This window comes from Callithrix jacchus, chromosome 11 (genome assembly GCF_049354715.1).
Source record: "Callithrix jacchus isolate 240 chromosome 11, calJac240_pri, whole genome shotgun sequence".
In the NCBI taxonomy this organism is placed as follows: Eukaryota; Metazoa; Chordata; class Mammalia; order Primates; family Cebidae; genus Callithrix; species Callithrix jacchus.
The window spans coordinates 15,527,100-15,541,529 of record NC_133512.1 but is presented as its reverse complement, the minus strand read 5'-3'; the positions used below and the strand labels follow the sequence as shown (position 1 = coordinate 15,541,529).

General features: G+C 38.2%; 1 protein-coding gene across 4 annotated transcripts in view; it reads left to right on the top strand.

The window, feature by feature from the left end:
* SUN3 (Sad1 and UNC84 domain containing 3) overlaps positions 1–10,742 on the top strand; it is a 43,990-nt gene extending 33,248 nt beyond the window's left edge. For 3 of the 4 annotated variants that reach the window (XM_035253361.3, XM_035253362.3, XM_035253360.3), the window contains 4 exons: positions 2,817–2,932; positions 4,490–4,657; positions 9,003–9,095; positions 10,430–10,715. In XM_035253361.3, coding sequence (XP_035109252.3) covers positions 2,817–2,932; positions 4,490–4,657; positions 9,003–9,095; positions 10,430–10,549 — 497 coding nt within the window. In that variant the 3' untranslated portion in view covers positions 10,550–10,715. Of the gene's footprint in view, positions 1–2,816; positions 2,933–4,489; positions 4,658–9,002; positions 9,096–10,429 lie in introns of all 4 variants that reach the window. The other variant, XM_017975717.4, reaches the window with a different exon arrangement.
* Positions 10,743–14,430: the final 3,688 nt, after the last annotated feature.

Sequence of the window (14,430 nt, the reverse complement as noted above, 5' to 3'; positions counted from 1 at the left end):
TATCTGATTTTAAGGCTTGCTATAAGTTTACGGTAATCAAGAGAGTGTGGTATTTGTGAAATCAATGGAACAATACAGAAAGTCTAGAAATAATCCACATATGTGGTGAATAGATTTTTGAAAAAAGACAAAAGGTAAATCAATGGTGCTAGAACAGATGGACATTCATATGCAAAAATAAAAAAAACCTTGCCCTCAAACCCACAATTTATAAAAATTAATCCAAAATAAGTCACATTCTTAAATATAAAGCTTAAATCTATGAAATTCTAGAAAAAACAATTTTTTGAGTTAGAAAAAGGTTTATCTACAAAAAACCTTGTCTTTTAAAGTTCTTTAAACACAATATCAAAAGCTATAATTGTAAAAGGAACATAACGGATAATATGGGCTTCATAAAAATTAACTTTGTTCTGCAAAAAAGACCAGTTATGAGAATGAAAAGAGAAGTTACAGGCTGGGGGAGAATATTTGGAAACCACACACGTTCTTGAATCCAGAATTTATTAAAAAACTCTCAAGCCTCAATTAAGCAAACAGACAACCTGAAAAAAAAAATTGGCAAAAGATTTGGAAGATGCTTCATTAAAAAGATATATGTATGTCAAAAAAGTAGTGGAAAAATGCTTCACATTATTATTCACTAGTGAAACATCAATTAAAAGCTCAATGTTATATCACTACACACCTATTAGAATGCCAAACACAACAAAACTGACCATAGCAAGGGCTGGCAACAGCATGAAACAACGGGACCTCTCATAGGCTGTGGGTGAGAGTGTAACATGGAACAGCCACTCTGGAAAAGTTTGACAATTTCTCACGAAGTTAAATATGCCACCTTATTGACCCAGCAATCCCACTTCTGTATATTTATCTAAGATAAATTGAAATATGTTCACATCAAAACTTGCCAGGAATGTCTACAGCAATGATATTCATAATCACCAAAACTGAGAACAACTCCATGTCCATCAACAAAGACTAACAGATGCATTCATACAATGGGATAATAAGCTGCAGTCAATAAAAGGAACGCATTTCTGATACTCATTACAGCGTTCATAAATCTCAAATGCATTGGGGTAAATGAAAGTAGCCTTAGTGAAAAGGCTAATACTGTGATTGACTACAAGGGCGCAGCAACGGAGTGACCAGAATAGGTAAATCTACAGGGACAGAAAATAGATTAATACTTGCCGAGGCTTGAGGAGGGAGGTTGGGGAATGACTGCTAACCGCTAACCGCTTTTGGGACTCACTAAATGTTCTAAAATTGATTGTGGTGGTTGGGCAACCCTAAGAATGTAATACAAAACCCTGAATTATATAGGATGTAATTATATAGGATGAGTGAATTATATAGGATGTAATTATACAGGATGAGTGAATTATATAGGATGTAATTATATAGGATGAGTGAATTATATAGGATGTAAAATATATCTTAATAAAGCTGATTTAAAATGTTTTAAATGAATCAGAAAATGAATAAATAGGAATTATTTTCAAAATTCCACAACATCACAATTTAAATCTTTTTAAAAGGATTATGGGAATGGGCTGTTCATTCCTCACATTAGCAGGTAAAAGTGTAGATTCTGTCCAGCCAGTTGGTCGAGTAGAATAGTGACTGGGCAGTCAGTATCAGCCTTCAAAAACGAGGTACACATAGGGTTTCCAGATAAAATAAAGGGATCCCAGTTAAATTTAAATTTCAGACAAATAGCAAATAATCTTTTAGTAAAAATATATCCCAAATATTGTGTGGCACATGATCACTACTAAAAAAATTATTCTTTGTTTACCTGAAATTCAAATTTAAATGCCAGTCTTATATTTTTATTTGCCAAATCTGACAACTCTAGGCATTCATTTACTATTTCAAAAATTGTATCATCTTAGAAAAAGCTTGAATAATTAGATATTTGATGAGGCACATGTATTTTTAGTGTTGTGGTGTGTTATGCAAATGCAATTTGAAAAGCAATTTATGTTTTCTTTATTTCTTATGTATAAAATACACTTTGCTTCTAAAATGAAGAAACCTGCAGGGATAATGTTTGGTGGGTATGTTTCGTATCTCTTTGATTGAAATTGAGTTCAATGAATCTGCATAATTGCTGCTACAAATGTAACTTGAAGGACATTGGCAGCATTGTTGGTTTTCTGCTTTTTTTGTTAGAGATGGAGTCTTGCTCTGTCACCCAGGCTGGAGTGCTCATCTCGGCTCCCTGGTTCTAGCAAGTCTCCTGTGTCAGCCTCCTGAGTAGCTAGGAGTACTGACTCATGCCACCACACCCGGCTAATTTTTTGTATTTTTTTTAGTAGAGACAGGGTTTCACTGTGTTGCCCAGGCTGGTCTCGAACTCCTGAGCTCAGGCGATCTGCCCTCCTTGGCCTCCCAAAGTACTAGGATTACAGGCTTAAGCCACGGCACCCAGCCAGTTTTCTGATTTTTTTTGTTATTGAGTGAATGGAGATGATAAGAAGTCTCATTAATCACATCAGCTGTTAAAATATAGATCTATATACATTTTTAGGTTATACAGAATCCATATAATATTTTCATGTCTAATTTAATTTTCTCAAAATTCAATTTTGTGAAACTAAACAGAGCAAACTTTTTTTCAAAACGGCAAAATTTCAGTGGTAGTGAAAACTGTCATACTTTTCCTATCAATTCCTGAGCATGAATTTTACCTCACTTATAATTTGCCCAGTAATAATTTTTAAGAGACATTGTTGGAATTCAAATGATGTATTTTGAATTGTGTATGTTGTTTCTTTATTTTAAAGATTACTTTATAATTTTAGGAGCCTCCATCATTGAAGCTGGGACCTCAGAAAGTTATAAAAATAATAAAGCAAAACTGTATTGGCATGGGATAGGTTTCCTAAATCATGAAATGCCTCCAGATACTATTCTTCAGGTAAAGCTAAGTTAAGAATCATTTATTTCTATTTTAGGATTTTGTTATTATTATTTATCATGAAAATGTTAATTTAAAAAAAATGAAGGTCTGGGGCTTGGTGGCTCATGCCTGTAATCCCAGCACTTTGGGAGGCCGAAGCAGGAGTATCACCTAAGGTCAGGAGTTCCAGCCCATCCTGGCCAACATGGTGAAACCCAGTCTCTACCAAAAATACAGAAATTAGCTGGGCGTGGTGGCAGGAACCTATAATCCCAGCTACTCAGGAGGCTGACACAGGAGAATTGTTTGAACCCAGGAGGCAGAGGTTGCAATGAGCCAAGATTGTGTCATTGCACTTCAGCTTGGGCAAAAAGAGGGAAACTCGGTCCCTAAATAAATAAATAAGTAAAATGGAAGCAATATAAGAATGTCTGAACTTGTTAAAAGACCTGAATTCATCCCATTACATTTTTTATAGTCAATATACTGCATGAATTGTGTCTTACCTTATAGTCAATAAACTGTGATTAATTGATTACTTATTTATCATTTTAAGATTAGTAAACTAGATGATTTTATTCTCAAATAGAACATATACATTCCACGTCTTTTCTGTAAGTTCATGTGTGACCACCCTTTTTCACTGAAAACTTCATTCAACAAACATTTGTTGAAAGTTCTTGTCTCCTAAGTGCCAGTACTGTACTGTGCTAAGTACTATTCAGACCACATGTTCTTAAGTCCAATTATAACAGGAGAAATCTCCAGGGAAGATCCCCACCAAACGTTTCAGTTACATTGTACAGGCAGTAGGCATCAAAAGACGGCAGAGCACCTCTCAAGCTTCATCCATACACCTGAAGTTAGTTGCAAATTTAGAACTTTCAGGGGTAAAATCTATTGATCTTATTTCAGGCTGTAGCTTATATCTACAAAGTAGTAGACCTCACTTTTCTTCTCTACCACCATAGCCACCACCACCACCCCCATCTCCATCAACACCCTCACCTTTACCGTCACCACCACCACCATCTTTCTTCATCACAATCCCCATGTCCCTCACCATCACCACCACCACCATCACTGCCACCACCATCACTATCTTCATCACCACTACCATTTCAATTATCGCCATCACTATCAGCACCACCACCATTACTACCCTTACCATCACCTTCACCATTGCCATCATTGCCATCATCATCGCCATTACTATCACCACTACTGCTACAACCCATCACCGTCACCACTGCCACCATTATTACCACCATCATCACCACAATGGTCGCCACCACCACTAGCCTTACCAGCACCACCACTCATACCCTCTAGCTGCCTTATGAGAGCTTACAGTCTAGTTAGAGCAATGAAAGAAAACATGCTCATATCATAAAGTGCTCTGATTGTTATAAGCATAGAGTGCACTCCAAGAGCAACCACACTAGAGGTGTCTTGGGAGTTTTCCTATTTGAGAGGCATAAGGGAGATCAGCAGTCAATAGTGATTAGCTGGCCAGTATTGTGGGAATGGATTTACATAACTTGTTAAGAGATTAATTCAGTGTTTTCTTTCCAGCCAGATGTCTACCCTGGAAAGTGCTGGGCTTTTCCAGGTTCCCAGGGTCATACTCTAATCAAGCTTGCTAGGAAGATCATACCTACTGCCGTTACCATGGAGCACATCTCAGAGAAGGTGTCTCCCTCAGGAAACATCTCCAGTGCACCCAAGGAATTTTCTATCTATGTAAGAAGCTATCTAAATTTGTCGTTCAGATTGGCCTGTGATAGAACGTGGCCGGCTAGGAATTAGAGACTGTCCTCTGCACTAGGACAGAGAACTAGTTGTGTCACTTATTTCCTGGACTTCTGCTTTCTCATCTACAAAGAGAGAGTGTTGGACCAGATGATTTATATTATTCAGTTCTATTTTTTGCTTTTATCAAAGTTATAACTTTCAGGGATATATGTGTAAGTAAAAATCAAATATTTCCATAAAGTTTATAAAGAAACAGTAATTCCTTGTCCCACTTCTTTATATCTCCAATTCTCATTATCCCGAAGTTTCTACTTGCAACAATTTTAGATGTTTATGTGGGACTTGCCTCCATGTTTGCTTTTACCATTATTTCTTGATTTTTCAGTTTGGGTTATGACATCCTCTCGTGGAAAATGAAGATTAGCTCTTTTCCATGGCACTTCCATCCTCCCACCATGCTTATGTCTTAATTTAAAACCAAAACAGGTTTCTGGAGATAAAATTCCCATGACAATTAATTCACCCATTTAAAGTACACCTTTCAGTGGCTTTTAGTATATTCACAGAGTTGTGTATAACATAATCAATTTTAGAACATTTTCCTTACCTAAGAAGAAACCGATACCCCTTAGCCATCGCCTCCTATCCCCCTGTTGTACTCCTCCAGTCCCTGGCAATTATTAATCTACTTTGTCTCAATAAATTAATCTATTCTATAATTTCATATCAATTGAACCATTAATACTTTGTGATCTTTTGTGAATGGCTTCTTTAATGTAACATATTGTTTTCAAGTTTCATTCATGACGTAGTATGTCTCAATATTTCATTTATTTTTTTATTACTGAATAACATTTCATTGTATGGATATATGACATTTTATTTATTCATCAGTTGATGGACATTTGAGTTATTTTCATTTTTTTGCTATTATGAATAATGTTTCAATAAGCATTCATGTACAAGTTTTTGTGTGGACATGAGTTTTTGTTTCCCTTGGGTTTATACCTAAGATTGGAATTGCTAGACCACATGGCAAATGTAGGTTTATCATTTGAGGCACTGCTAAAAGACTACATTGTTTTTTGTTCAAGCAATACGGTGACTATGTGAACAAAACAACTCTCAGTTGAACTATTTAGTGTACTTAAATACTACTTTCTTCCATAATTTTTTGATGTTCCTGAGGGTAATAATTGTTTTACATTTAGTTATTATTTTATTTTATTTTCTTGAGACAGGGTCTCAGCTGTTGCCCAGCTTGGAGTATGGAGGCAGAATCACAGCTCACTGCAACTTCAAACTCTTGAGATTGTTTTACTTTTAAGATTTTTAGTATAGATGGCTGTCTTAGTACGTTGCCCAGGCTGGTCTCAAACTTCAGGGCTCAGGGGATCCTCCTGCCTTGGCCTCCCAAAGTGCTGGGATTACAGACATGAGCCATGGGTGCCCAGTAGATTTGTCTTTAATTTGCTTAGTTTTCTGTATTCTTATTACCAAAACTTTCCCAAATTCTTCTTCAGAAGTACAAATGTTCTCCCATTATGTTAATTCACATCAGATCATTTATAAATTTCTTCCTTTTATCATTCCTTACTTCATTTTCTTTTCTCCCCGCCTGAGATATCCCTCTGGCGCCTTCTGCCTTCTGCTCCAGCCTTGCTAGGTAGGCCTGACACACAACTGTTGTCACGGGATTTCATTTCTGCATCCTTGAGGAGTCAATTTATTGTCTAATTTATGATTTTTAAAGGTGTTTCTTATTTCCCTTTTCTGTTTTTTGTTCCACCTTCTGGAAGATCATATTAATTCGTATTTTAATCCCTCTATGGAAATTTGTATTCCTGCTGTCGTGATTATACTTTCTAAGACTTCTTGTTTCTATACATATTCCCTTTTCTAGAGCCTACATTGTTTTCTTTTACGAAGGCAGTACCTTCTCTTACGCTTCTGAAGATACTAACTATAGGCTTGTCTAATTTTCTTCTCCTGGCCTCCGGGTCTGGATTTCCTAGCCCCACTTTTCCCCCTTGTTTGTAGAGTCTCTCTGTTTCCTGCACGAGGCTTTTCTCCCAAGCCTGTGATGCTTGTCACATGAATTGGTAGGCGGTGCAAAGCCCGCAGGAAGCTTTGCCTGCAGTGCGAGGCTCCTACGTCCTGAGTTTGCAGCCGCAATGATCTGGTCGGGCCATTTCTTCTGGAATCACAAGTGTGCTATCGGGACAGCTGACCCTGAGAGGACTCCTGCAGTGCACACAGGAGGTGCCAGCCTGGCCCACCACACCAGGAGCTGCTGGAGAGAGGAGGGCCGCGGGGCCACCAGTTTGTGCAGAGGGGATGCTCTTACTTGTGGGCGGTTCCGGGGCGGTGCTGGCAGTGGTCTTAGAGATGGGAGGAAGAAGAGAGCCTTCTGCTGGGCCAGGCGGGGCTGGGGGGCGTGGAGGGGTTGTAAGTGGTTTTTGAAATGACTGACAGCTAAGCCGCAGATCTGGGCTCCTTCCCGGTCCCTTGCCCCACGTGGACTCCCTCCTGCGCTACTGATTCTACCTACAGCCAGAGTAGTTTGTGTTCTTTCTCTCTAGGACCATTTAGCCATCTTAGCTTTTTGACCTTCTTCACTTTTGTTCGTTTGTTTTGGTTTGGTTTTACTGTCTACTCCTCCTTTTACCTTGTCGGTTTATGCCTTACTTCAATTATTTGATCTTCCCATCTGGAGGAAGGCCCAGGGTTGAACGGCCTGCCTTTCACGCCACCCAAATGCCTCTACATTCCATCTCTGGAGTTCCAAAACAGAGGGCTGCTGTCCTTTCATAGAAGCTGGCACCACCTGCAAGTGATGTCTCTGAAAGGCGAAGTTGAGTTTGAGCAAATAAGTTCCATCTCAGAAAGGCGAACACATTCATTTTTAGACGAATCATGGGGTGAATCCCACAGGCAGGAATCCTTTAGTAATAAAAACTGCTTCTCATTATTTTCTTCTACATTAGAGAATTTATGAACCAAGTAAAATTAAAACAAGGTGATGAAAGAGCTGGGCACAGTAGCTGCTCCTGTGATCCCACCTACTTAGAAGGCTAAAGCAGGAGAATTGCTTGAGCCCAGGAATTCGAGGCCAGCCTGGGCAGCATGGCCAGACCCCATTTTTTTTATTTTCTTTTAACTTTTATTTTAGGTTCAAGGGTATATGTGCAGATTTGTTATACAAGTGCTAAGGAGTCATAACCAGCAGGTATTTCTCTGATCCTCTCCCTCCTCCCACCCTCACCCTCCACCTCAGTGTCTGTTGTTGTCCTTTATGTTCATGTGTTCTCATTATTTAGCTCCCACTTATAAGTGAGAACATGTGGTATTTGTTTTTCTCTTCCTGTGTTAGTTTGCCAAGGATAATGGCCTGCAGTTCCATCCTTGTCTCTGCAAAGGACATAATCTTGTTTTTTTTTTTATGACTGCATATTATTCCATGAGATCCTGTTTATTAAAAAAAACCCAACGACATGATAAAGGAGGCAGAAATAAAACTAGCACTCCTCTCTTAGGCTAAAGATAACATATGAGGCTTGCGTCATAAATACATGTAATTGCCAGTACATTATGTAATCATGATGTAGCCAATTCTTTCAATAACAATGTCGTTTGATATTACTATTTTTATTATGCAATGATTTAATGAGTGAACTCTTTATTTTGCTGTGTTACTATAACTTAAGGAACCTAACGAGAAACTTTACGTTCACAAAATAAATTAGTTTGCGCCAGCGCATTCTCCTCTCACAGATCTTCACTTTGAAGGGTAGAGAAGAACAAAAAGCACAAGAGAAACTGCATACAAAGAAAAAAGTATTTGTTTTTGTTAGTCAACGGAAGCTTACTTTTCGTAGGAAATACTTAATGTGATCAAAATCTGGCAATTGGCTTATGTTTATCTCATTTTGGAAAATATAATTTCAACATGGGGACCCATCTTTATTTTATTCAAAGTATGCTTATTGCAAATATAGTTATCAGGCCAGAGTTAATATGGGATTTGCACTATCTCTATGTATCTCTATGTCTTTCATCTACCATCTGTTTGTCTATCAATCATCATTCATCTATCTTCTATCCATCTATCTATCCATCCATCCATCCTCTATCCTTCTAGTCAGTTCCATGATTATTAGCCTTTGGCCTCAATGGCCCCTTAGTTAAATGCTCTCTGGGTGTATAGGTTAGTACTGGCATGATCACAGCACTCTGGTGGACACACAGAGGTATCTGGTAGATTGTTGGTATTTTTTTGAAAACATAATGCATACATTCATTACAATTTCTATAACTGCTGCTTTCTTTATAGGGCATCACAAAAAAATGTGAAGGAGAAGAAATTTTCCTAGGTCAGTTTATATATAACAAAACAGGAACCACCATACAAACATTTGAACTCCAGGTAATGTGTGCCCTGGGAAATGATATGAGTGGCTCTATCACTGGGAGAGATTTGTTGGGATTGCTTCATGCAAAGTGATGTATGAGAATAATTACGACAAAAGCATGAGTTACACAAGGCTTATCTGAACTTCAATTCTTAGCTCCAAGTGCTTGCAAGAATTTTGATGTGTAAGACAGACAAATGCAAAAGCAGTTTCTGAGTCAAATCTTCCTTATCGGCTATCCTTTAAAAAAATATATGTATTCTATTTCTCGATTCTTTCTCAACTATTCCATTCCTTGAATACTAGAGTTACTACCTCATCTTGCTTGAGTAAAGGGGAGGAGGATGATGGTACAATATGAAGTGGACAGAGACAGAGAGGAGCTTAGAGGAAGGGAGGATAAAGATTTAATATCAGACAATACAAGGAAAACTTCTCTTCCTAACCCAATGGGGAAAATATCAACTGGTAACTTATAAATCCCCTGAAACTCACAAAGGTGTATAAAAGATATTCTCATTTTTTTTCATTAGCCACAGGAATTAGCTGAAGAGATGTAGAAGACACTTTATATCATGTAAAAACAAGTGTTTTATGATACTTTTTGGCTAAATAGTGAGAAAATAAAGATAAAACAATACATATATATTAGAAATGAGCATATTTGTAGAGTTTCATATTTGGTGGTATATTTATATGCATTTGGGGCTCATATTATCTGTTCTTAGAGTTGGCTTCATAGATCTGGTTTTCAGACAATACGCCCTCTCTCCCCTGCTCCTTGGCACAATCAGCTAGGAGTGTGGAGGGGACAGACAGTGGAACAGTGAGCTCACTTGGCCACCATATTCCCCTCCTCCCTCCCAAGTCATCTTTTCATAAGTTCTTTATTCCAGTAGCTTGTTTTCTCATTCATTAGACTGATATTTGAAAACAGTTATGTTAGGGGAAAAAAAAAGTATATAGGCCAGGCACGGCAGCTCACGGCTGTAATTCCCACTTTTGGAGACTTAGGCAGGCAAATCACTTGAGCCCTGGCATTCAGGACTAGACTGGGCAACATGGCAAAACCTTGTCTCTACAAAAAATTAATAAATTAGCTAGATGTGGTGGCATGTGCCCCTAGTCCAACTACTCGGGAGGCTGAGTTGGGAGGATGGCTTAAGCCCAGGAGGTAGAGGAGGCAGTGAGCTGTGATCATGCCACTACATTCCAGCCTGTGTGACAGAGCCAGAGCCTGTCTCAAAAAAAAAAAAGTGTATATAATTATTAAATTATGTTAGTATTCATTGGGATTCTTTGAGATGAATTTTTTTATAAGGCATTGATTTTCTTTTCTTATTTTCAGCATGCAGTTTCTGAATATTTATTATGTGTGAAACTTAACATCTTCAGCAACTGGGGACACCCGAACTATACTTGTTTATATAGATTCAGGGTCCATGGCATACCAGGCTCCCACATCTAGAAGAGTTGGTGCAGAAGACCGTGCCACACTTCCAGAATGTTCAAGAACACTTATTCTCTTAGATGATACCGCACCCATAGGAATTGAGAATTGGGAGTGGGAAGAAAACCTCAAAGTGGTTCATACTTGCCTGTAAAAGTAAATGAATTTTACTAATAAAAAAATATGGAAATAAATTAAATATCCTTATCATAGTTTAGTCTTTAAGGATCATTCATGTTGTAAGAGCATTGAAAACTCATTTTGTATTTAGAAGAAGATAGTCTCATCATCAGTCTCCCTCTTAATAGCATCTTTGCCTTCAATGAATCATTTATTTACACCAGGCATGGATGTCCACCATCCCCACTATCATTTAGTGCTGATCTGGAGGCACTGGTCAGCACAATTAGGAAACCAGTAATTTTTAAATTAGAGATAAAAATTAGTGAGGAGTTCTGACCATCACCGTTTGCAGATAATTGGATGAATTCCTTGAAATGCAATAAAGTCTATTTCAAAAGGATTTCAAACAAGGAAAACCTGTTGTAAGTTAGTGGATACAGAATTACCAAATGTAAATCAATATTATTCATAAATACAAACAACAACCAGTTACAGGGAATAACTTACAGAATCCACAATAAAGAGAGTAAACATTAAGTAAAAGAAGAAAGTAAAATAGCTATGTGAGGAAATCCCAAACAGCAGTGAATGACTAAAAGAAGACTTAAGGCCAGGCGCAGAAGCTCACAACTGTAATCTTAGCATTTTGAGAGGCCATGGGAGGATGATCACTTGAGCCCAGGAGTTTGAGACCAGTCTGGGCAACATAGCAAGACCCCATGGCATTTATGGGAGAATTATGAGATATTAAAGAATTATTGTTAAAAAATAATTTGGGCTAGGCACAGGGGCTCACACCTAAAATCCCAGAACTTTGGGAGGCCAAGGTGGAAGGACTGCTTGACTCGAGGTGTTCAAGATGAGCCTGGGCAAAATAGTAAGACCCAAACTCTATTAAAAACAAAAAAATTAGCTGGACATGGCGGTGCACACCTGCAGTCCCAGCTACTTGGGAGGCTGAGGTAAGAGGATCACTTGAGCTCAAGAATTTGAGGCTGCTGTGAGTCATGATCACTGCACTCCTGCCTGGAAGGCAGAGCAACAACCTGTCTGAAAAAAAAAATTATAGGTGTCTGTCTGATAATGGTACTATAATGTTGCTTTAAAAATAAATCTTGACTTTTGATTTACATATTTAAGTATTTAAAGTTGAAATGATATATGTGGAATCTTTTCCAAAATAACATGAGGAGAAAATGGATTTAAAACGTCATGAAAAAGATGGGCCATGAAATGATCATTGAGGTTGGATGCTGCCAGTCCGTGGAGCTTCATTACACTGTTCTGCCTAGATTTATAAATGCTTGATATTTTCAATTAAAAAGTTTTTAAAAATTAAGACACATATATATATTTTTAAAAACCCAAAGGGGAGTACATTTTAAATGAAATTGATTCTAAAGTTTATATGGAAAATAAAAACTTAGCAAAAGGACAGCCAGAAAAATCTCTAAAAAAAAGAAAACAACAACAAAAAGAAATAGCTCTATGACATAGGGATAACACAATAGTTAAAAGTGTTGATACTGCAAACTGATAGATGAATGGAACAGAGAAGTCCAAAATTAGATTTACATGTATGTGGAAGTTGGGTGTATGATAAAGGTAGAATCTCAAAAGGACATGGGGGGAAAAACCAAATGGCTTGGGACAATTATGTAGACAATAAGAAAATTAAGTTCCATCCATATTTCTCGCTTTACAACACGACAAACTCCCAATATGGTAAAAATCTACGAAAGTAGGTAATAAAGCCATAAAAATGTTAACAAGGAAACTTGGGATCATTCCTATATGGCATTGAATAGAGGAAGGTCTTTCTAAATATGACTCAACATTTAGAAGCCAAAAAAGAAAAAAAAATTCTATCATATAAAAATCAAGAACCTCTGCATGGCCAACACAACTTAAAATGGAAAAAATTCACAACTGATATTATAAGGACAAATCTTTCTAATATATACACAGTATCAAGAAAGCAATAAAAAATCCATAACCAGTAGAAAGATGGCCAATGAACAGATAATCTACAGAAGCATATGAAAGATATTCAAGCTTATTTACTCAAGAAAAATTACAAAAATTATATTGTATGGTCTTTCACCAATAAAATTAGAAAGATCCAAAAGTTTGATAGTGTTTTATTCCAAGGCTTTGGGGAGACAGGATCTTTCACACGTTGCTGGAAGAAATGCAAATAGGTACAACATTTATGGAGGGAACTTGGCCTATCCATAAAAATTAGAGATGAATATACCCTTTGACTGAAAAACTTACCATGTATAAAATACCATATGTGAAAAGTTATTCATCAGCAATATTTCCCAGGAGGAAATGGAGTGAGAGAGGTGGGAATGGAGTAGGAGGAGGCCCCCACATAGGTAGGAGCAAAGTGTTTTCTTGTATATTTGTACTATTTTGTTTGTAAACCATGTGAATATTTTGCCAATTTAGACATTACACGGTTTTTTAAATACACATGTTCTTTTGTATTTTAATATAATGGTCAAAGGAAAATAGATATTCAATTAGTAAAAGGTGATAAATGTAATGAAAAGAAAAAAATAAGAAAGGAACACACAAAACTGGGGACCTTAGCCAGGAGATTAGGGGAGCCCCCTGCCAGGAAAACGATGTATGAGATAGTGGTCTCAGGCAACCCTCTGTATTAGAATCCCCTGATCATACAAGGAAATATCAGTGGGCTTTCTGAAACACCCAAGAGCTGAAAAGAGGAAAGTAGAGAAAACAGACACGGGGGGCGCTGCATATTCTCTTGAGGATGTGGATACGATGGGGTGATATGAAAATGGAAAAGGCCTGGGTGCCTTTTATGAGCCATAGAAATGCTAGCCCTCCAATTTTCATCATGGAAAACCAGCACAAAATTATGGTCCTCAGTTCCAGGTAAATCACCCTTTTGAACACAGGGTTCACTTCTAGAGACCCTGGGCTAAGGAAAGCTCCAAACTCCTTCTGTTCATGTGGCTACCCAGCTGCAGCCCAGTTTCTGTCCCTTTGCTAATTTTTGTCCCTTCTTGCAACTTAGAACTAGAGAAAGGCAAATATGCTCTCCTAAACAATCACATGGGCAGCCCCCCTTGTGATGACCTCCTCAGTTTCCCCAGGCCGACAGCCTCCATCAGGGCTCACCCGAGCCTTCCCTTTTCCACTATAAAGCATTCCTCTCCTCTGCCTGCCTTTGAGTCTCTGCCAAAATGCAAGTGATGATGGCTGACTCTGAATAAATAGGCTTTGCCTGTTCTATTTGGTTGGTTGTCATTTCTTTTTCTTTCTTCCTTTCTTTTTTTTTTTTTTTTTTTGAGACAAGTCTCACTCTGTTGCCAGGCGCCAGGCTGGAGTGCAGTGGCACAATCTCGGCTCACTGCACCCTCTGCCTCCCAGATTCAAGCAATTCTCCTGCCTTAGCCTCCCGAGTAGCTGGGACTACAGGCACACGCCACCACGCCCAGCTAATTTTTTGTATTTTTAGCAGAGATGGGGTTTCACCATGTTGGCCAGGATGGTCTCGATCTCTTGACCTCATGATCAGCCCGTTTCGGCCTCCCAAAGTTCTGGGATTACAGGCTTGAGCCACCGCACCCGGCCCCTGGTCTTAATTTCTTTCCACATTATCAATTGTTTTCCTGAAGGTCAAGTGTAAATAAAGCTGGTCCAGTCAACAGGAACATGTGGGTCACTGGACTCTCAGCAATCCAGTGATGCAGATTCTCATCAAGAGTGTGAGGTAGGGTATGCCACGGCCAACTTCCACT